This window comes from Nerophis ophidion, linkage group LG18, assembly GCF_033978795.1.
Source record: "Nerophis ophidion isolate RoL-2023_Sa linkage group LG18, RoL_Noph_v1.0, whole genome shotgun sequence".
Lineage (NCBI taxonomy): Eukaryota > Metazoa > Chordata > Actinopteri > Syngnathiformes > Syngnathidae > Nerophis > Nerophis ophidion.
Window position 1 is genome coordinate 19225840 of NC_084628.1, and position 24338 is coordinate 19250177.

Below are 24338 nucleotides of genomic sequence, written 5' to 3' on the forward strand. Positions count from 1 at the left end.
CCGCCCCTGTGTGTGCGTGTGTCTATGTACGTCTGTGTGTTTTTTTTATTCCTGCCCTTCTTGAGACATCAACAAGGAAAAGTACCTTCCATTTGAACAAGTTAGGACATAAATCATGGTCCCAATATGGAAAACCGTTGCATCTAATAAAGAATGTATCATTTGCACCCCTGGTAGTGAATTAGTGCGGTTACAAAAAGGAGAGATTTTTCAAATTAACTGTGTGTCGGTTTTAAAAGTGCTCCCCTCTGGTCAATATATGAAATAACAAGTGCGTGTAAGAAATTGATATGCGCCCCCTTTGGCAAAAAAATAATATAAATATGTATATAGAAACATACTGTAATAACTTGAAGTAGATAATGAAGATTAAAAACTGATAAACAAAAAATAAAAATAACTAAAAGCAGCTTTTTTCTCTCAATGTGTTGACTTTTTTCTTGTAAAATTGGGAACCATTTCTCACATTCTTTCTGTTTATGTAATTTTGCCATTTTTTCTCGTAAAAAAACTTTTTCATGTAAAAGTATTACTTTTTAATGCGAAATGGTAACATTTGTCTTATAAAATTCTGACTTTTATCACAATATTGCAAAAAAAAATTTCCTCCCGTAAAAAAAAGTAAAATTTTTTGAGTAAAATGACGTTTTCTGTAATTTTGCCTAGTAAAATTATGATTATTATTGTAATGTTGCCCCCAAAAAATTAGTTTTCTTATAAAATTGTGACTTTTGTTGAGTAAAATCACAACTCTTTACATAAAGTTGCCAAAATGTTAAGCGTAAAATTCCGACTTTTATCATATTGCACACAGGTTCAGTTTTTCTTGTAAACTTTTGACTTGTGTTGAATAAAATTACGACTTTTATTATAATACTGCCAAATTTCAAAGTTTTTCTTGTGAAATTGTGACCTTTTTCTTGTGAAACTCCAACTCATTTTTCACAACAAGTTTTTTTAACTTTTGCATAGTATTTATATATTAATAATTTTGTAAATACAAATCTTTATATATCTAGAAAAGGTTGTCTTAAAGAGGTAGGCATTTTTTCTGAGGTCTCAAGTACAAGAATCTCTGTGTGTGTAAGTGCGTGCGTGCGTGCGTGCGTGCGTGCGTGCGTGTGTGCGTGTGTGTGTGTGTGTGTGTTTACAAGATGCCTGGTCGTGGCTGCATTATACATGCTCACACAATAACAGCCTCCCTTTCTGAAAGGCTTTTATGACTTCAACAATGAAGTATAACATTGAAGAATCGCACTTAGCGTCGTGCTACGATACATGCCCATAAATGATGAATACTCTACAAGAAGAAAAAGTGACTAGTTACGAGGAAGGACGTCGCTTTTGTTCCCTTTAGTTAACCTCCCAAGCCTGTCTTCTGATGGCAGCGCGTCAAAGAAAAGGTGATGTGAAATTAGACCCTGAGAAAGTGGTCCGAGTAGTATATGGCAGTGGTTCTCAACCTTTTTTCAGTGATGTACCCCCTGTGAACATTATTTTTAAATTCAAGTACCCCCTAATCAGAGCAAAGCATTTTTGGTTGAAAAAAGAGATAAAAAAGTAAAATACAGCACTTTGACTGATTGATTGATTGATTGATTGATTGATTGATTGATTGATTGATTGATTGATACTTTTATTAGTAGATTTCACAGTTCAGTACATATTCTGTACAATTGACCACTAAATGGTAACACCCGAATAAGTTGTTCAACTTGTTTAAGTCGGGGTCCACGTTAATCAATTCATGGTCATCTATGTCATCAATTTCTGATTTATTTAATTGTATAACAGTGCAAAATATTGCTCATTTGTAGTGGTCTTTCTTGAACTGTTTGGAAAAAATGTATATAAAAATAACTAAAAACTTGTTGTAAAATAAACAAGTGATTCAATTATAAATAAAGATTTCCACACATAGAAGTAATCATCAACTTAAAGTGCCCTCTTTGGGGATTGTAATAGAGATCCATCTGGATTCATGAACTTAATTCTAAACATTTCTACACAAAAAAATAAATCTTTAACATCAATATTTATGGAACATATACACAAAAAAATCTAGCTTTCAACACCGAATATTGCACTGTTGCATTTCTTTTCACAGTTTATGAACTTACATTCATATTTTGTTGAAGTATTATTCAATAAATATATTTATGAAGGATTTTTGAATTGTTGCTATTTTTAGAATATTTTTTTAAAATCTCATGTACCTCTTGGTATACCTTCAGGTACCCCCAGGGGTACGTGTACCCCCATTTGAGTATCACTGGTATAAGGGACAACTAGTATAAGGGATAAAGATGGTACCTTTTTTGAGATATACATTTTTTTGTCCTGTCCAGCTACTCAGGCAAATTATATAGTTGATGTAGATGCTCATATCAGCTGTATAGATTTACTTTACAAAAGAGAAGTGTAGGATATCTCTATTGACTTAATTAAATGTATTTATATTATTATTTGGAGCAGGAGGGGATAGAAAGGGGGGAAAAAAAGGCTCCCAAGACAGCAGTTTTAACCTGTAACGTGCCTTTTGAAGACAAAAACAAGCTTTTAGGTAAGAAATATTGTATGAAAACCAAAGGTCGTATGAAGTAATTTAATAATATCGTGCAGAAATTACATTGGAGAGTGGACTTCTATGATATCTCCTTCCAGGTTCTACTCCATCAATCACAACATCAGCAGCTTGTTTATATTTTCATGGATTAATGTCTGCTGTCATCAACCCATTTAACTTCAGTATGTTGCAGACTCGCAGTGATACACTTGAATTGCTATGCCAAGTCAACTGTACATGTTTTTGATTATTTCTTTCTTTAATTCAGTGAATATCATTTGCTTGTTCTTCTCTGCACTGTCCACTTGGAAAACAAAGTAATGTTAAGCTATTGCTATTTCATAATGCTAGCCTGTAAGACCGGATCTTACGGGAATCACTGTAACAACTAGTGGTGGAAAGTTCTCATTACACATATTTTTATCCCAAAAACTTGTTTCAAAAAATGATGTAAAAATGTATCATTTATATTTTGTTCTTAGAATGATTATGCAACAAAAAGGATGATACGTATAGTTTAATAACGGATGAGAAGATTTAAGAGAGCTGATCTGAACTACAGCTGTGATGTTCGCGGACAAAGTGAGTTTTTTGAACAGCTCTCCTAAGTGAACGATGAACACCGGATTCCTGTTGTGAGATGTTTTTTTTTTTTTATATACTAGCAAATGAGTCAGAGTTAAAGGAAACTTAGCAGCAACTATTTTTTTAAAATATAAAAATTATATATATATATATATATATATATATATATATATATATATATATATATATATACATATACATATATATATATATATATATATATATATATATATATATATATATACATTTTTACATTATTACTATTATTTAGCATTTTTTTATTTGTATTAATTTTTTAGGTTTGTTATTCTAAAGCATCCTAAATCCGGCGCGAAGGAATCTCCAAGTTAAAAAAATATATATTTTTTTCTTAATAATTATTTTCTAATCCAATTTTTACTGCTTGTTACTCTCTGTGTCTCCTAACTGCTCAAGCAATCCATATTGGGTTTTTCTTATTTTTATTGATTGATACTTTTATTAGTAGATTGCACAGTACAGTACATATTCCGTACAATTGACCACTAAATGGTAACACACGAATAAGTTTTTCAACTTGTGTAAGTCGGGTTCCATGTTAATCAATTCATTCATCAATTCATTGTCTAAAAATGCATTTTCACGTTGATAACGTGACATCATCGTGCTCGGATTACATACATACATACATATATATATATATAATTTTTTAACCCAATGTGGCCCCCAAGTCAAAAAGTTGGTGGACCCCTGTTCTAAACGCAGATATGGTAGAATTTTACATTCACACTTTTATTATTTCCTAATTATCATAGTTGTATTTATACTTTTTACATCCAGTGATGCATTTTGTTCTTCCTTTTTTTTTTTTTATTTTTTTTTTACACTGTTAAAAATGCTACACATTTTTTCCGGTGGGGAAATAGTCAAACTAGTGACATCACTGCCAAAACATTGAAAAAGGGCACCGCCTTATGGTTTGTTTACAACGAAAACACAACAAAAAAATCAGACTATAGCCAATATTTCAGAGAAATTCCCAACAATAAAGTAATATTTGTGTTATTCGGATCTACATCTTATGACTGATACTAGTGATTAAAAAAAGAAACAAGTCTTTTAAACAACTCAACATCCGTCTCCTTTCAACCAGCAATAAATCTAGTAAAAGACATGAAAGCATAACTCCTGTGGAACTTTCAGGTCATCATTTGTGAAAACAGTTTTTCCCCTCCTTTGTTTCAATTTCACGTGGCAACAAAATGGCTCCTGTTAAACCCACGCTGAGTGGCGAATAAATTGCCTTTTCAATCCAGCCTGCCAATACAAAAGCCTCGGAGGAACGTTGGCGTCAATATTAATACACTCGCTATGACCTAGTCCGTCAAAGGGAGGGAGGGGGAAGGGGGGCGGGGTGAGGTGATCTAATCAATGGCGGCTTTCTTACCTGCTGGCACAGACCTCACAAAACATGACGTCGCTTTTTGTCTCAACACACACAAAACACTAAATACCTCTCGGTCCAAATTAAACACGGCCATTTCTTTCCCCTTCAGATGAAGCGGCGGCCCGCGTGGACGTTAGCACAATGGAGGAGAGCGAAGGAGAAGTTTATGGAGATCCGCGTGGATTTACGAGGTGATAATGGCCTCGCATGTGACTCGTCTGAGCCCAGCTGGACGGCGGTGCGAGCCGCAAGACGACTAAAAGCTAATTCAAGAGTGGAAGTTGACAAGCATCAGCAGAATGACTGTTAAACTGCTTCACTTTTTGTGTAAACACTTCCTGTCCCCATAGGCCTAGTCTACACTAAGTCGTTTAACCCCTTTAACAAATAATTATATAGCCTAAGTCTCGTTTCAGCCACGCTAAACCAGCGTTTAAGGTCCCCCTTCTCAGACACATGTTTTACACGAGTAAGTGCGCCATGTATTTCTTCAATCTCCGGCACTTAGGTTTTTATGGAGTTATTGATCGTTTACAAACTCAGTTCGGAGAGGAAGTGATGCCAGAAAGACCGCGCCCCACACAGGAAGTGACATCAGAAAGAACGCGCCACAGCCAGCTTCATAATAAAGCTCCATGCATCTATTTTCTACCGCTTATTCCCTTTTGGGGGCGCTGGTGCCTATCTCAGCTACAGTCGGGCGGAAGGCGGAGTACATCCTAGACAAGTCGCCCTCTCATCGCAGGGCTAACCACTGGAAATACACAACGTGCCAACTTCATTGGTTTTGGGCTTTGTGTATGAAATTGAGGTGTATACCTGTCAAATTAGCTAAAGTTCCTAAAAAGTTCATGTCGACATGCTAAAATGCTAACTGTAGCATATGTAATATATATATATATAATATATATATATATATATCAGGGGTGCCCACGCTTTTTCTGCAGGCGAGCTACTTTTCAATTGACCAACTCGAGGGGATCTACCTCATTTATATATATCATTTATATGTATTTATTTATGAAAGAGACATTTTTGTAAACAAGTTAAATGTGTTTAATGATAATACAAGCATGTGTAACACATATAGATGTCTTTCTTTCACAAAGACAAGAATATAAGTTGGTGTATTACCTGATTCTGATGACTTGCATTGATTGGAATCAGACAGTAATGATGATAACGCCCGCATTTTCAAATGGAGGAGAAAAAAAGTTGTCCTTTCTGTACAATACCACATGAAAGTGGTTGGTTTTTTGGCATCTAATTCATCCAGCTTCCATACACTTTACAAGAAAAGCATTGGCGGCAAATTCCGTAGCTTGCTTGATTGACATTCACGGCACTCGAGGGTCTTGTGAGATGACGCTGGCTGCTGCAAAATCATTATTATGAAAATATGACCGAGAGGAAGGCGAGAAACACTTTTTATTTCAACAGACTTTCGCGCCGTACCTTCCGTCAAAACTCTAAAGGCCGACTGCACATTTCCTATCTTCACAATAAAAGCCCTGCTTCAGCAGCAGCCAGCGTCATCTCACAAGACCCTCCGGTACCGTGAATGTCATTTAAGTGACGTCTTGGTGAAGATTGATGATCACTAATTTTTAGGTCTATTTTCTTTAAAAGCCTGGCTGGAGATCGACTGACACATCCCCCGCGGTCGACTGGTAGCTCGCGATCGACGTAATGGGCACCCCTGATATATATATATATATATATATATATATATATGTATATATATATATATACAGTATATATATATATATACATATATATATATATATATATATATATATATATATATATATATATATATATATACTGTAGGTGTGTACCTAAAACTCTTTTTTAAATGCTAGCTCGTTAGCTTGCATCACTTACCAAAATATGAGCTGTATGCCTACACAATTAACTTTAAAAAAAGCTAGCATAGTGTGTATATATGTATGTATGTATATATATATATATACATTTATATATATATATATATATATATATATATATATATATATATGTAGGTGTGGGAAAAATCACAAGACTACTTCATCTCTACAGAACTGTTTCAAGACATATATGTATATATATAGTATGTGTATGTATATATATATATATATATAGTATGATAGTATGTGTATATATATATATATATATAGTATGTGTATATTTATATATATGTATATATATATATATATATATATATATATATATATACATATATATATATATATATGTATGTATATATATATATGTATGTATATATACCGTATTTCCTTGAATTGCCGCCGGGGCGCTAATTAATTTAAAACCTCTTCTCACTCCGGCACTTACCAAAATTTGAGTGTGATGTAACCTTGGATCTTAAATCCTACTGAATAGCTCTTAATCTTCTTCCCTTTATGCGATTTCAAATTACTGGTATTGAAATCAGCCTCCTCTATTTTGAAATGATGACAGGGAAGTGTCACTCGTGACGTCACGAGTTTGACCAGGCGGTAATACTAAGCATGCGCTAATTATTTTGCGAAGCGAGTTCGACCCGGCAGTAATTCAAGGCAGGCGCATACTATATGCCCTGCGACAATTCAAGGAAATACGGTGTGTGTATATATATATATATATATACATATATATATATATATACATATATGAAAAATGAGGGCATCATGGCTCGGTTGGCAGAGCGGCCGTGCCAGCAACTTGATTCCAGGTTCGATACCTACCTCCCCTGTCCTAGTCCCTGCCCTTGTGTCCTTGGGCAAGATACTTCAACCACCTGCTCCCAATGCCACCCATACTAATTTAAATGTAACTTAAATAATTGGTTTCATTTTGTGAAGCATTTGCTAACAGATATTATTCCTCAATTAACAAACTATTGGACGCTGAGGTATATACCTGCAAAATGAGCAAAGAAGCTAGTATGATATTAGAATGCTATTGATTGTGCCGTGGGCAATTAAAGATTTAGCTACGAACTACGTAGTTTAAACACCCTTGATGTAGACTTATTTCGATTTCATGTAATGACAACACTGTACTTGATATATTGAGACTGAAACAAAAACAATGTGAACCGGAAAGTAAAATAATCCTTACAGCACATAAATGTAACGAGGTTTTCACTTTTTACTGTCCAGGAAACCGGGCGAGGCGAGTAGCTGTTATTTTTGCAGAGGATGGAGGCTGTCATACATGGGGAATGTTCACCTGACAGACGGTTGAAGTCGACTGCGGTCGGGGAGCGTTGCATGAAGCCGACACGCTGAAATGTTCAAACAGAAACAGATTCGAACTGACGGCAGATCAAATGGCAAATCCTTCAAACCACTTGATAGAGTTGACATTATTATTTCAGTACACATGCTTATGCATATAGTGGGTGAACAACTGTATTGTCATGTTTGCAACGTGTACAAAACCTGGAGTATCATATTTAACATTTAACTCTCCTGACATTACTTTGTAATTTCACAAGCTTATTTAGGATCATAGATCATACTTTGGGTCTTGCACCTTCGACTAAGTATGATAATGTATTTTTATACTTTATTATATTATTATATGTATAAACATGTCGTGTATATATATATATATATATATATATCCATCCATCCATCCATTTTCTACCGCTTATTCCCTTTTGGGGTCGCGGGGGGCGCTGGCGCCTATCTCAGCTACAATCGGGCGGAAGGCGGGGTATATATATATATATATATATATAAATATATATTAATATATACACACTATATTGCCTAAAGTATTTGGCCACCTGCCTTGACTGACATATGACCTTGAAGTGCCATCCCATTCCTAACACATCGGGTTCAATATGATGTCGATCCACCTTTTGCAGCTATTGCAGCGTCAACTCTTCCGGGAAGAGATTCCACAAGGTTGCGGAGTGTGTCTATAGGAATTTTCCACCATTCTTCCAAAAGCGCATTGGTGAGGATACACACTGATGTTGGTCGAGAATGCCTAGCTCTCAGTCTCCATTCTATAGGTGTTCTATCGGGTTCAGGTCAGGACTCCGTGCAGGCCAGTCAAGTTCATCCACACCAGACTCTGTCATACAAGTCTTTATGGACCTTGCTTTGTACACTGGTGCACAGTCATGCTGGAAGAGGAAGGGGCCCGCTGTGAACTGTTCCCTTAAGGTTGGAAGCATGGAATTGTCCAGAATGTTTTAGTATCCTGGAGCATTCAAAGTTCCTTTCACTGGAACTAAGGGGCAAAGCCCAACTCCTGAAAAACAACTCCACACCATAATTCCACCTTCCCCAAATTTTACACTCGGCACAATTCAGTCCACAATGCACCCTTCTCCTGGCAACCTCCGAACCCAGACTCGTTCATCAGATTGCCAGATGGAAAAGTGAGATTCATCACTCCAGAGAACGCATCTCCACTGCTCTAGAGTGACGGTGACGGGCTTTACACCACTGCTTCCCACACTTTGCATTGGACTTGGTGATGTATGGCTTAGATTCAGCTGCTCAGCCATGGAAACCCATTCCATGAAGCTCCCTGCATACTGTACGTGGGCTAATTGGAAGGTCACATGAAGTTTGGAGCTCTGTAGCAACTGACTGTGCATAAAGTCGGCGACCTATTTGCAATATGCGCTTCAGCATCCGCTGACCCCTCTCTATCAGTTTACGTGGCCGAGTTGCTGTTGTTCCCAAACGCTTCACTTTTCTTATTATATTGTAAAGCCGACAGTTGACTTTGGAATATTTAGGAGCGAGGAAATGTCACGTCTGGATTTGTTGCACAAGTGGGGCATCCTATGACAGTTCCACGCTTGAAATCACTGAGCTCCTGAGAGCAGCCCATTCTTTCACAAATGTTTGTAGAAACAGTCTCCATGCCTATGTGCTTCACTTTGTTATTTACATACTTTTTTTCTTGTCCTGATGTGGGATCTGAGTCGTGGATGTCACCGTGGCTTATGCAGCCCTTTGAGACATTTGTGATTAAGGGCCATATAAGTAAACCTTTGATTGATTGATTGATTGATTGATTGATTGATTGATTGACTGACTGATAGTTTATCTTAAAAACCTGCAGGTGCACCATTGTCCAACAACACAACTGAATGGAATAGTAACAAGGGTGACTCAACCCCAAAAAGGTCTCACTCTGTCATTTTTCACCACAATAAAGAGGAACCATACTTGTCTGGGCATTCTAGAGCAGGGTTTCCCAACCTATTTTCCAACAGGGGCTGGTTTAATGTATTATTTACACGTGTTGGCTTTCCACATGTGGCAGATAAAAACAGCAAAAAAATGAGCACGAAAAATCAACTCAGAGTAACGGCGGACTAATCTCTAGCTAGGCCAGGGTTCGGCAACACAACATGATGAAAGAGCCATATTGGACCAAAAATACAAAAAACTAATCTGTCTGGAGCGGCAAAAAGTTAAAAGCCTTATGTAAGTGTTATATAAGGCAACATATTAAGTAAGTGTATCAGAAGGATTGATAACTCCTGAAAATGACTGGCTTGAAACTGCCAAAGGTATAGATGTGTGTTTCCAAGTTAAAGGAAAGGACAGGCTGTCTTAGTCAAATGGATTTATTACAATCTTTGCAAGATGGGTAACGTTTACTGTGGTCTGAAATAACATAACGTTTGCTGTGGTATGGAACAACATGGCACGCAATAAGAAATGCAGCCAAAATTACTCACAGATAATGTGTCATGAGACATGCAAATATACATTTAATACACAGAGGACATAAGTAAAGGAAATTAAATAACATCAAATGTACCTACAAATGAGGCATAATGATTCAATATGTACTTACAGATAGCCTAAATAGCATGTTAGCATGGGTTATTAGCACTTTACGCAAGTCAGTAACAACAACAAAGCTCACCTTGGTGCATTCACGCACAGCATAAAGTGTTTGGTGGACAAAATGAGACAAAGAAGGAGTGGCATTAAACATGTCTTTCTGTGGGAGCGACGGAGAAAGTTGTACATGTATACCCACTACGGTGAGTTCAAGGACCGCCAAAATTAGTATGATTAAACGACGCTGGCCAAATACTGTCATCAGTGAAGCATAAACACAAACATATTAAACAATGGGCTTTCTAACAATTGGGAAGGTTTGTGTTATGTTTGTCCTCCTACAGCAGGGGCCAGCAACCCGCGGCTCCGGAACCGTCTGCGGCTCTTTGACAACTCTGATGTGGCTCAGCCGCATAATTGCCGACCGCCCAGAGAAGTCCGGTAGATTTCTCATTTTAATGTCTCTATCAGAAATCTCCCGGTTAAACATTTTTCGATTTTCACCCAGACATCAACTTTGACGGCGTGCCGTGATGACAATGCCTCTAACACCCTTTCTACATGTCATCGCGCCAGGATTTTCACCATGCTATCTGCGTGCCGGCCGTCTGGTCACATTTTGGATGCAACCTCTATCTGAACGCATATGCAACTGCAAGGCATAGTTGTTCAAGAGCCATTCAGGTCACACTGACGGTTGTGATATAAACAACTTTAACACTCTTACTAATATTCACCACACTGTGAACCCACACCAAACAAGAATGACAAACACATTTCAGGAGAACATCCGCACTATAACACAACATAACATGGGGCGGCATGGCGTAGTGGGTAGAGTGGCCGTGCCAGAAACCTGAGGGTTGCAGGTTCTCTTCCCACCTATTGACATCCAAATCGCTGCCGTTGTGTCCTTGGGCAGGGCACGTCACCCTTTGCCCCCGGTGCCGCTCACACTGGTGAATGAATGATGAATGATTTAACACTGGTGTTAAATGAATGATTGGTGGTGGTCGGAGGGCCCGTAGGCGCAAACTGGCAGCCACGCTTCCGTCAGTCTACCCCAGGGCAGCTGTGGCTACAGATGTAGCTTACCACCACCAGGTGTGAATGAATGATGTGTTCTCACTTCTCTGTGAGCGCTTTGAGTATCTAACAATAGAAAAGCGCAATATAAATCTAATCCCCAGTCAAATACCCAGAATCCCATGTATCCTGACTTTTACAGCCTCCATTATACACCCAGCTAACCCCCCCCCCCCCCCCCTGCCCCCATCCCCGCCCACCTCAACCGACACACGGAGGGGTTGGGGGGGGGGGGGGTACGGTTGGTGGTAGCTGGGTGTATAATGGAGCCCGGAAGAGTCAGGGATACATGGGATTCTAGGTATTTGTTCTGTCGTGTTTATGTTGTGTTATAGTGCGGATGTTCTCCTGAAATATGTTTGTCAATTTTGTTTGGTGTGGGTTCACAGTGTGGCGCATATTAGTAAGAGTGTTAAAGTTGTTTAAACGCCCACCCTCAGAGTAACCTGTTTTGCTGTTGAATAAGCATGCCTTGCAGTCTCTCAAGTGTGTCTGCAATAGCCTCGTTAAACAATTATTTGGGCTGGCAAGCTATTTGTACAAGCTGTACGCCCTAATTATTGTTCATTGGGTGAACACCAGCGTACATTCGAGAGAATAATTACTCTGATATTCGGGAGTCTCCTGGGAAAATTGGGTGTGACAGGTGTGACAGGTGTGACACTGTCAAGCGGCATTCATTTAAAACTTGCGGGCCGCACTAACATAAAATTTTCATATTAAGGTGCGGGCCACGTCTCTGAGACCCTTGGTTTATGCATAGCACAAAGCAGAAAAAAATTCTGTATGCAGTATTATTTTATTATAAATTTCAAAAGAGTTATGTGGCTCCCATTGGTCAAAATGGCTCTTTGTGTGGTAAAGGTTGCTGACCCCTGTCCTACAGAAACATTATTAAAACAATAAATATATTTTTGAAAAAGCTCCAGAGAGCCACTAAGGCGGTGCTAAAGAGCTGCATGCGGATCCACAGCCGCGGATTGCTGACCCCCGAGCTCAGCTCTAGGGAAACACGTTACATGTTTTTGTTTGTTCCCTACAGCCTGTCGGCGCTCTCAACCCGAAGCGTGCCGCCTTCTTCGCCGACCGCTACGAGTCATGGGAGGACGATCAGACGCCACCTTGCCATTACCGCTGCCACTGCTCCACCGCTGCCTCCACGCTGCACTGGCTCATCAGGATGGTGAGAAAGACCCCTCTTCCCCCCCCCCACTTTGCCAAAAAGTCTCCGGCGCCCTCTGACAGCTTCTCATTCCGCAGCCTGCATTAGTGCGTCATCACTTGTCAGGCCTGATGATGCTGTTACTTTGAGCTCCGTCGGCTCGTAGAGCGGGGGGCCGTCGACGTCTCCATCGGGGTTCCGGGCCCGGGCCGGACCGATGGCGCTCCCCAAAACACATTTCACAGGCCAGTAAACCGGCATATGTGAACTAAATAAAGAGTGGCTGGGTAATGATTTACAGAGGGGGTGTGGGGGCGCCGTGACAGGTTTATGTGTTTCAGGCTGCAGACATGTCCATCAAGGTTACTCAGCGCTGTCCTCATTTACTCCAGACGAGGAGGACGGCGACATGGAGGAGCTGGAGGAGGCACAAGTTGTTTGAGGAAGTCCAAGGGCTCCCTTACTCCTCCTCCTCCATCATTAGCAGAAAGGGGCCGCTGATGAACTGAGGGAGTTCCCCTGACAGCACGGAGATTGGCCTCTGTGGGTTTACTCCCACAATGCTTTGCTTCCTGCAGCCACCGATGGCCGACACCCTGTCAGACTGGGGAAAGAAACCATCTAATATGAGCCAATTATCATTAAAGCTCTGTGTACTCTTGAAGAGCACTCATTAATTTCCCCCTCGGGCTCCTTTGCGATCTATATATTGTTCTCGTAAGAATACTAAAATGCAGTGGCGGCCCGCGCGTTTCCCACCTAGGCCTTTCAATAATGTCCTACTTAGTTAGACTTTAATAAAAAACCCTCAAAATACCATAATTTATGTCCCCGCATGACCACGGCTGGAGTAATACTATACAGAAATACACTTGTGCACTAGGGCCTGGCGTATCGATACCAAGTATCGATACTTGGTGAGTATCGGTATCGTACCGATACTGGCGTGATGGTATCGATACTTCACCAAATTAAGCGAATCACTCTGATTTAAAAAAAAATGTGAGCGCAGCACAGCGCTCCTCACCACTCCACCCTCCTCCCTAGTGATGGGTCACGAACGAGATTTAAAAACACTTCAAAAATTCATCTTCGACCCAAAATAAAATAAAATAAATACAATTAACATGACACTTGGTGCGTTCGCGCACACACATCAGTATAATTCGCTCCGAGGTTCACTCGGACACGCACACACACACGCATGTGTTTCCGGTGCGACTTAATGTCTTGGTTATAAACTGTAAAGTATTTTATTGCACTAAAATAACGATAAGAATTTCTCAGTTCTTTTGTTTTGTGTTCATTTTTACAACTGTTTAATAACTAGTGTTTTCTTTTTTACTTAAGTTCTTGTGTGTTGTGAGGCGACTAGCCATGTTCAGTATTTGTTTTCACCTTATTTGCACTACTTTATTGTAATTGATAATATTACTTTTTTATTTGAATTGCTCAGTTCTTTTGTTTTGTGTTCATTTTTACAACTTTGTTCAATAACTAGAGTTTTGTTATTTACCTTAAGTCTCTGTGTGTTTTGAGGCGACAAGCCATGTTCAGTAGTTGTTTGCACCTTATTTGCATTACTTTATTGCTATTGATATTACTTTTGTAATAAATATTTTATTTTTTGACTTAAATCGTTGTCCTGTGTTGTATTATTATCATAATCAATTAATAAAGGTAAAAGTACAAATTTGTTTTTCAAAAGTATCGACACCCCGAAGTCCCCCCCTATGAGATGACGACACTTCCGGTATCGGTATCAGCGATACTGGCCGGTATCGGATCGGTTTCGATACCCAAATTTGCGATATTGCCCACCCCTGTTGTGCACTACTGGATATTGAAACACCTCAACCGTGTACAAAACAGGCTATATTTCGGCACATTTAAAAATCAATGAACCCATATCATACCTTACTTAGTACTGTCGAAATTGAAATAATTGTGGAAAAATAAATAAATAAAATAATTGAGCTTTTTCTTTGTGAGAACCGTTGGCCGGTTATGGCTCCGGTGCCGCTTCCTGCTTATCGCAAATTACAACTTTTGATGGGATTCTCACTGGGGAGTGACAAGTGAAAGTCCAATCACAGTCAGGTTTTTAGCGTAAGGGTACCTAGATGGGCTACTGACAACAACTTGTGATCTGATTGGCTATCTCATCTGTCTATCCGGCAGAATTCATACAGCGCTGGCAACAAGCTAGCAGAATTCTGATTTGGATAAAAGCTATAACATAAAAACAAGTAGTAGTGGAGCCTATAAGACATTAAGAGAATACGATGAAGACTTTATGGAAAGTAGAATAAAATTAACACCACTGCTAAAATGCAAAATGGATATTATGTATTTATATATTGTATGTTTATAAATATAAATATTTGTACATTCATCCATATTATTTGTGTTTCCTCAGGAGCCGTTCACCACATTGTTTCTGAGCGCCAACAACAACAAGTTTGACCACCCAGACCGTGTATTTTCATCCATCAGACGTTCGTGGCGGAATTGTCAGCGGGACACCTCCGATGTGAAGGTGAGCGTAATCATCCAAAGAATCACAAACTGGGTTCAATCCAATAAGATCCAACAGTTCTAGTTCTTTACGAAGCTATAAAAACGCTTAGTTATGATCGACTTTCTCGGAAGTGTCCATTATTTTTTGATTACCAGGAGTCGTATTCTATCTGACGCCGTCAAGGGGTTTCGTCTGATTGCCACCAGATTTAAACCAGGTAGAGTAGACACGCGGGTGACCTCAAATTCAGAAGTTTTTGGGATCGCTTCCGTGTCTGTGGGCGGTACATGCTGGGAAAATTGACCCATCTCGCCAAGATAACCGAAATTTTACAAACAAGTTCTCTTTTTGTATTTGTTGCTCCTGAGGTAATTTCCCATAATATCAATTATTTTCTTGGAACACCCCTTTTCCATTGGTGTGCCGTCATCTACCAAACTTCAGCCTATTTCCCTGCATAGACAGTGTGGATAAAGGCATGTATCAATTAATCAAAATTAGATTATACAGCGTTTAATCACAAGTGTCTCAAAGGGCTGCACAAGCCACAACAACATCCTCGGCTCAGATCCCGCATCAGGGCAAGAAAAAACTCAACCCAATGGGATACAATGAGAAACCTTAGAGGGGACCACAGCTGTAGGGACCCATGCCCCTGGGCGACCGGTGCAATGGACGTGGAGTGGATCTACTTAATAGTGTGAGAGTCCAGTCCATAGTGGGGCCAGCAGGGGATCATCTTGACTGGAGACAAGTCAGCAGCACTGAGACGTTCCCAACTGATGCACAGATGAGCGGTCCACCCCGGGTCCTGACTTTGAACAGCTAGCGCCTCATCTGTGGTCACATAATAACCTCTCCACACAGGAGAGGGGGGCAGAGCAGAAAAGAGACGGCAGATCAACTGGTCTAAAAGGGGGTCTAAATTAAAGGCTAGGGTATACAAATGAGTTTTAAGATGGGACTTAAATGTTTCTACTGAGGTAGCATCTCTAACTGTTACTGTGAGGGCATTCCAGAGTACTGTAGCCCGAATAGAAAAACACTCTAACAGACTCTAAACAGACTTTTTTGGGGCTCTGGAAATCACTAATAAGCCGGAGTTCTTAGAACGCAGATTTTTGTCCGGGCCATATGGTATAATACAATCAGAAGTGTCAAAAGATGCAGCTAATTGTGTTAATGACATTTAGACTTTACTTCAATCAATAACGGAGCAGCATCTACTCATCCGGAAACAACAACACAGGAAATGTGTCCCGTGAAAAACCGTCCGATTGGAACTCTAATAACTAAAGTTCTTTGGGTGAATAATGTAAAGTCACTACACCGGTATGTTTTAGGGCTTTCATGGCGAGTTTACTGACAGATATAATTAAGAACTTTACACTACTTCATATTAGAAATGGCAACAGCGGAGATGAATCTCCCATAACAACAAGATAGAGACAAAGAAGAAGCTTATTGACTACGGTGAGGCCACGGACTACAAAGGCGGACTCAAGCAAATTTTTAGTATTTATGCAGATCCCAAATACATACACATCAGCAGGTACCAAAAGTTAAGAAAAGTTGCTTTGCATAATATTGCGAAACAAAACGCCAGATATTGTCTTACCTTATACACACACCATAATAATACTTGTATGGTTAATGCGCCAACAATCCATAAAACGTAACGACTTTTTAACTTACCAAAGTTGTAGTAAAACATTTTGATAGATTTTTGAGAGCTGTGTGTAATGTTCTTTGTTTTCAATGGCACATTTATAATGTTGATGTTGTTTACTTGAGACATATTGCAGTCCACGCATATCGCTTATGTTTGACTGCCATCTACTGCTCACACTTATCATTACACAATTTACCAAATAAAATAGCTTCGAGATGAGTAAGCTCAACCAAACTTATTCCTTACATTATTAGGCGCACCGGGTTATAAGGCGGACTGTCGAGTTTTGAAAAAAAAAAAGATTTTAAGTGCGCCTTATAATCCGGAAAATACGGTGATTATGGGAAATGTTAGTTCTGGAGAAAAACATGGCAACGGTTTTACTTGACTTGCTTGCGTGTTGTATCGCTCATGTATAGGGATGGGAATCGAAAACTGGTTCTTGTTGAGAACCGGTTCCCAGGGTTTTGAAACCTGGGAATCATTTGAAAGTTGTGTTAACAATTCCCTTACGTTATGCGTCCCTGTGGGCTCGCATGACGTCATCACACACGGCTCCGATCAGCAGCACAGACATTAGAATTAGTCAGGAGAAAGGAAGACAACAGGACAACTTTCATTTCTTAGACAACTTGAAATAATGCGAGCAGACACAGCACGTGATAACACTGAATCACCACCAATCGACAAATGGTCCGCCTTCAATATTGCAGGTAACTAACAAACTAACACTGCGCATTTATGGTAAAACATGCGATCGTTAATTGTAAACGTGAAATTAAGTTACATGAAACGACGAGATGGCGTCTAATCGGCCTTTTTCACGCCTCGCACCTAAGAGGTGTTCTGCACATCTGGACACACCTTGATTAGTCAGAAATGTCGTGTATGCTTCCTAAAAAAGCAGCTATGCTTAATGGTCTCCAAAATAATGGTTGATTTTCATAGTCAATGGTTGAAAAATTGCACAAAGTATAATGTATTTGTCTTTGTCTGACATAGTTGTACTTACTTTTTAACGCTCAGCATATATACTGTACTCTACTGTATATACATTTAAAAGAAAAATACTTCTCATTTCAATTTGAAAAACATTTTTGTGTAATTGTCATTTGTCACACAATAATTGATGTTGTATTTTGTTTATGACTTCACTAGAATATGTGTTTTTTATTAATATATTGTGCAAATTTTTCAGACAAGATATTTTTTATTTGCAAGCTTAAAAGACATACAGCCTCTACATTTTGTTTGGAAAGATAGCATAACATAATAATACAATAAATATTCTCGTGAAGTAATAGAAAAAATACAACATACATTACTCTGTGAAAAATGACAATTACACAAAAATGTTGATTAACATGCTTAACATTTTTTAAATAGAAATGAGAAGTGATTTTTTTTTTAACTGTATATACTTTAGAGTAGGTGTGTCAAACACCTTTTATATCTGGGGCCACGTGGAGAAAAATGTACTCCCAAGTGGGCCGGACTGGTAAAATCACGGCACGATAACTTAAAAATAAAGACAACTTTAGATTTTTTTTTTAATTTCTTTGAAAAAAAAAAAGCACATTTTCAAAATGTACAAATTATAATGTTGTTGTTTTTTTTTACACTTACGTGTTGCGGTTAATAGTATTCTACCTTTATTTGTCGTTATTTATACTTTCAGAATATATGGTGTGATAATGTTCATCAGTCAACTCGTTGGTGTTAATCTTTAATCTATCAAAATGAGAAAAATAATATCAAAATCAAATTACAAAATCTTATTTATGCAGTGTGCTCATTTTCCTCGACTGTTGCACTAACATCATGAGTTTGTTTTTTTTACATATGTAGCATCATCTACAAACCCCGTTTCCATGAGTTGGGAAATTGTTTTAGATGTAAATATAAAAGGAATACAATGATTTGCAAATCATTTTCAACCCATATTCAGTTGAATATAATACAAAGACAACACATTTGATGTTCAAACTGATAAACTTTTTTTTTTGTGCAAATAATCATTAACTTTAGAATTTGATGCCAGCAACACGTGACAAAGAAGTTGGTAGAGGTGGCAATAAATACTGATAAAGTTGAGGAATGCTCATCAAACACTTATAGGAAACATCCCACAGGTGTGCAGGTTATTTGGGAACAGTTGAGTTTGGACATCAAATATCTTCTCTTTGTAGTGCATTCAATTGAATATGGGTTGAAAAGGATTTGCAAATCATTGTATTCCGATTATATTTACATTTAACACAATGTCCCAACGCATATGGAAACGGGGTTTATACAAATATACAAATAATTGCTACTGCGACATCTAGTGGACACATTTAGAACAGCATTTTCTTTCATTTAAACATTTTGGCTCATTTTTATATTTAAACTCATCCCGAGGGCCAGATAAAAACCTTTTGACACCCCTGCTTTCGAGTATAAAGGACAACTATGTCAGCCAAAGACAAGTATAACTGTACACTGTGCAATTTTTCAACCATTGACTATGAAATCTAACCATTATTTTGCAGACAATAAAGCATATCTGCTTTTTTAGGAAGCATACGCGATATCACTGTTGTGTTTTATAATCATGTGTTTTTCTAAACTGAACAAAGTTGAATCCAACTGACTTGTTTACTATCCTTTTAGCCGAATGAGAATCAATAAAGAACTGAACTGTTAAGCAGAATCGGATTAATAAAAATCTCAGCAATTCCCATCCTTACTGATGTAGTTGTAAAAAGAAGCCAACATTTAGCATTATGGTCTTGGTAAAGGCAGAATCCTTGCATACTGCTCACACGAACATGTGCATGTGTGCCTAAGGTTGTGACTACTATCAGACTGCAAACTCGCACGCTAACACATTCTATTAATTATAAATGCCTCCACCCACAAAGAAACCTCCACGCAGGATCTCCACCATTACCTAAAAATCCACATCTTATCAGCTTTAAAGACAAAAAAAAACATTCTATCTCAGGGATAGTAATGTTTGCATTCAAGCGTTTGAGTTTAAACAAAGAGACAAAGCCCCCTCTTTGCGAAAAAAGAGAGAAAAGAAAAGCGCTGAACCCTGCTGATTTGCCTCCATTTTGCCTGCTGCATCGCATGCAGCAGGAATATGCGCTGACCTCAAAGTGTCACACATTTCTAGCACACTCGGTATCGGGCCGTGTTGCCGCGGGCAATTAATAAAGCATTAATGACAAAAGCAATTTAAAATGTGGTCTTTTATGTAAGGACAGGATCTCTGCCAGGCACACAGCTGCCTGCCACACAGTCACACAGCACCCTGTTAACAAATAACAACCACTTTCCACCGCTTGTACTACCAGTATGTCTGCACCATTTGGGTTTTACAACTCGACTATTAGGACACGTGTGCTGCCACGTTGTTAATGCATCCATCCATATGTCTGCTGTGCCTGTTATTCACCATCCAATCACCTTGTTATGCATGTTCTTTAACACTGATACTCACTGAATACAATTATTAAACATTGTGGTTATTTTTGTAATGTGATACCTCAGGCAGGGAACTATTTCTAGTATTATAGCTCATTTATTTAGGTAAACAAGAGGTGCAAAATATAAGCGACATCTCTCAGGATGAAGCTGTGCGGTTCTGTAAATAAAATCACAACAAGTTTTAATTTGCTGTAGTATTAGAAAAAAATCAGCAGCAATTTTAAAAGCATATATTTCCTGTCATATTATATATTTAGTCCTATAGTACTCTGGTTGTAGAAATGCGATGCATCATACTGAAAACAGCTTCTAATATTTATCAAAATATTAAACATATAAGCAAGATCTCTCAGAATAATGCTGTGCAGTTCCTATTTAAACAATGACATTGTCAAACATGGACTTGGACTTGGGTTGTTTCTTCTACGCAAAGGATGATTTGCACGAGCCAGACATGAATGTGAGTACATGTTGATTTATTATTAAACAAACAGGCTACAACAAAAGGCAAACAAAGGGCGCGCACTAGGGCGTAAAACAAACTTGGCTAATGAAAAAACAAAAGACTAGCACAGAGGCTATAACTATAAACATGAAACAAAAACTTGCACTGTGGCATAAGCAACAAAAACTTACGTGGCGTGGACAAAATGAAGAGCATGGTCTTTGGCATGAAAGGAGTTGGGAAATGTGGGAAGTTGCCAGACTGATTACCTGGTAAATGTGGCTTAAAGGGGAACATTATCACCAGACCTATGTAAGCGTCAATGTATACCTTGATGGTGCAGAAAAAAGACCATATATATTTTTCAACCAATTTCCAAACTCTAAATGGGTGAATTTTGGCGAATTAAACGCCTTTCTGTTTATCGCTCTGGAGGCGATGACGTCAGAATGTGACGTTGCCGAGGTAACACAGCCGTGTAACACAGTCATTTTCATTTTCAACACATTGTAAACATTGGGTCTCAGCTCTGTTATTTTCCGTTTTTTCGACTATTTTTTGGAACCTTGGAGACATCATGCCTCGTCGGTGTGTTGTCGGAGCGTGTAACAACACTAACAGGGAGGGATTCAAGTTGCACCACTGGCCCGAAGATGCGAAAGTGTCTGCCACCAGACCCCCATTGAATGTACCAAAGTGTCTGCACATTTTACTGTCGATGACAGACATGGCACAGAGATGTATGGATAACCTGCAGATGCATTTGCAACGATAAAGTCAACTAAATCACAAAGGTGAGTTTGTTGATGTTGACTTATATGCTAATCAGATATATTTGGTCGCGGCGTGACTGCTAGCTAATCGATGCTAACATGCTACGCTAATCGATGCTAACATGCTATGTACGGGCGGTGCTAAAGCAGACATGGCACAGAGATGTATGGATAACCTGCAAATGCATTTGCAACGATAGTCAACGAAATCACAAAGATGAGTTTTGTTGATGTTGACTGCCAGCTAATCGATGCTAACATGCTACGCTAATCTATGCTAACATGCTAATTACCAGCGGTGCTAAAGCAGACATGGTACAGAGATGTATGGATAACCGGCAGATGCATTTGCAACTATATTACGTTTCCTTTCACCCACATTTAATGCGAAAAAAAACACTTACAAATCGACGGATTTAAGTTGCTCCAGTGTCACAACATGCGAAAGTCCTGATCGTTTGGTCCGCACATTTTACCGACGATGCTAACGCAGCTATTCGGCCATGCTATGGCTATGAATAGCGTCAATAGCTTCAGTTTCTTCTTCAATACTTTCATACTCCAACCATCTGTTTCAATACATGCGTAATCTGTTGAATCGCTTAAGCTGCTGAAATCTGAGTCTGAATCTGAGCTAATGTCGCTATATCTTGCTGTGGTATTCCCATTGTTTGTTTACATTGGCAGCACTGTATGACGTCACAGGGAAATGGCTAGTGGTTTCGAAGATAGCAAAAATAAGGCACTTTAAAGCTTTATTTAGGGATATTCCGAGACCGGTAAAATTTTGAAAAAAAACATCAAAAAATGCAACAAGCCACTGGGAACTAATTTTTATTGTTTTGAACCCTTTTGAAATTGTGATAATGTTCCCCTTTAAATAATAACTGCGATCATTGCAAACAAGTGTGAGGGCTGAGGACAGCGGCGTGACTTGAGGGAAAGGTGAAAATCAATGAGTTGGCATGGAGACGAAAACAAACCAGGAAGTGCAAAACAGAACTGAGTGTCCAAAAAACAAAATATAACATGACGAAAACAAAACATGATCCATAGGCGTGACAGACATTTTGTACTGCAAATAAAATAACATCCCTATACATATTTTGATTAGTTTATTATAATACAAAAATACAAAAGCAATTTTCCACAATTTTGTTTGTAATATTTTGTCTTTATTATTACAATATAATACATTTAGTTGCACATTATTTTGCGTTTATTCTCATATTTTTGCTGTTTTTAATTTTTTTGTTCAATGTGGGTGTAGTACTACTACATGATTAACTAATTCATTACTATTTATGATCATTAGATTTGACTAACTACCGTATACTTCAACTAAAATAAAAGGTCATTCAAATTTGTACGTGTAGTAGGGATGTAACAACATAAAAAAAAATCATCCATCCATCCATTTTCTACCGCTTTCTCCCTTACGGGGTCGCGGGGGGCGCTGGCGCCTATCTCAGCTACAATCGGGCGGAAGGCGGGGTACACCCTGGAAAAGTCGCCACCTCATCGCAGGGCCAACACAGATAGACAGACAATATTCACACTCACATTCACACACTAGGGCCAATTTAGTGTTGCCAATCAACCTATCCCCAGGTGCATGTCTTTGGAAAAAATCGTATCGCATTTATTATCACAGAATTGTTGAATATGCTCAAAATGAACTTATACACACACTGAAATATTTGTGTCCAAATTTAATTTTTTATTTTAAATAAATAAATCTAATACATGGTCATCACACAGACAGACAGACAGACACACACACACACACACACACACACACACACACACACACACACACACACACACACACAACACACTTTCCGGGGCAGAAGAAGCATTTAATAGTGTTTTATTAATATTTGAATCCTTAAAAAAGTTCATATTCTTCTGTTTTAATTTGTAAAGGTTTTAGAGTGTTTGACATTAAAGGCAAAACGGGTGTTGCTTGTATAGACGTTAATGTGTCTTGTATTCCTGTTAGCTGTTTCTCCAGGAAATGAGCAATATCTCAGAGAATTTTTCAAAGTGAGATAATCAATTACGGTTTTACGATAATTCAAATTTGAAATGGTACTCCTATTTGTCGGGAATTTATCATTATAACGGTAATCGTTACATCCCAATGTGTAGCTTACATTTTTAATAGATACATTTTAATTTCATTGTATTCTCATAATGTACCCATATTCAAATTACCGTATTTTTCGGAGTATAAGTCGCTCCGGAGTATAAGTCGCACCTGCCGAAAATGCATAATAAAGAAGGAAAAAAACATATATAAGTCGCACTGGAGTATGAGTCGCATTTTTTGGGAAAATGTATAGACGTTAATGTGTCTTGTATTCCTGTTAGCTGTTTCTCCAGGAAATTAGCATTATCACAGAGAATTATTTGATAAAACTCACACCAAGAATAGACATTTGAAGGGCAATTTAAAATAAATAAAGAATAGTGAACAACAGGCTGAATAAGTGTACGTTATATGACGCATGAATAACCAACTGAGAAGGTGCCTGGTATGTTAACGTAACATATTATGGTAAGAGTCATTCAAATAACTATAACATATAGAATATGCTATACATTTACCAAACAATCTGTCTCTCATAATTGCTAAATCCCATGAAATCTTATACGTCTAGTCTCTTATGTGAATGAGCTAAATAATATTATTTGATATTTTACGGTAACGTGTTAATAATTTCATACATAAGTCGCTCCTGAGTATAAGTCGCACCCCCGGCCAAACTATGAAAAAAACGGCGACTTATATTCCGAAAAATACGGTAAATGATGGTAT

General features: G+C 38.4%; 1 protein-coding gene across 1 annotated transcript in view; it reads left to right on the top strand.

Annotated features, from left to right (window-relative positions):
* LOC133536842 (neurobeachin-like) overlaps positions 1-24338 on the top strand; it is a 652776-nt gene that overhangs the window by 561379 nt on the left and 67059 nt on the right. Inside the window, exons 45-46 of the mRNA XM_061877477.1 lie at positions 12513-12653; positions 15052-15171. Of these exons, the coding sequence (XP_061733461.1) occupies positions 12513-12653; positions 15052-15171 (261 nt within the window). The remainder of the gene's footprint in view (positions 1-12512; positions 12654-15051; positions 15172-24338) is intronic.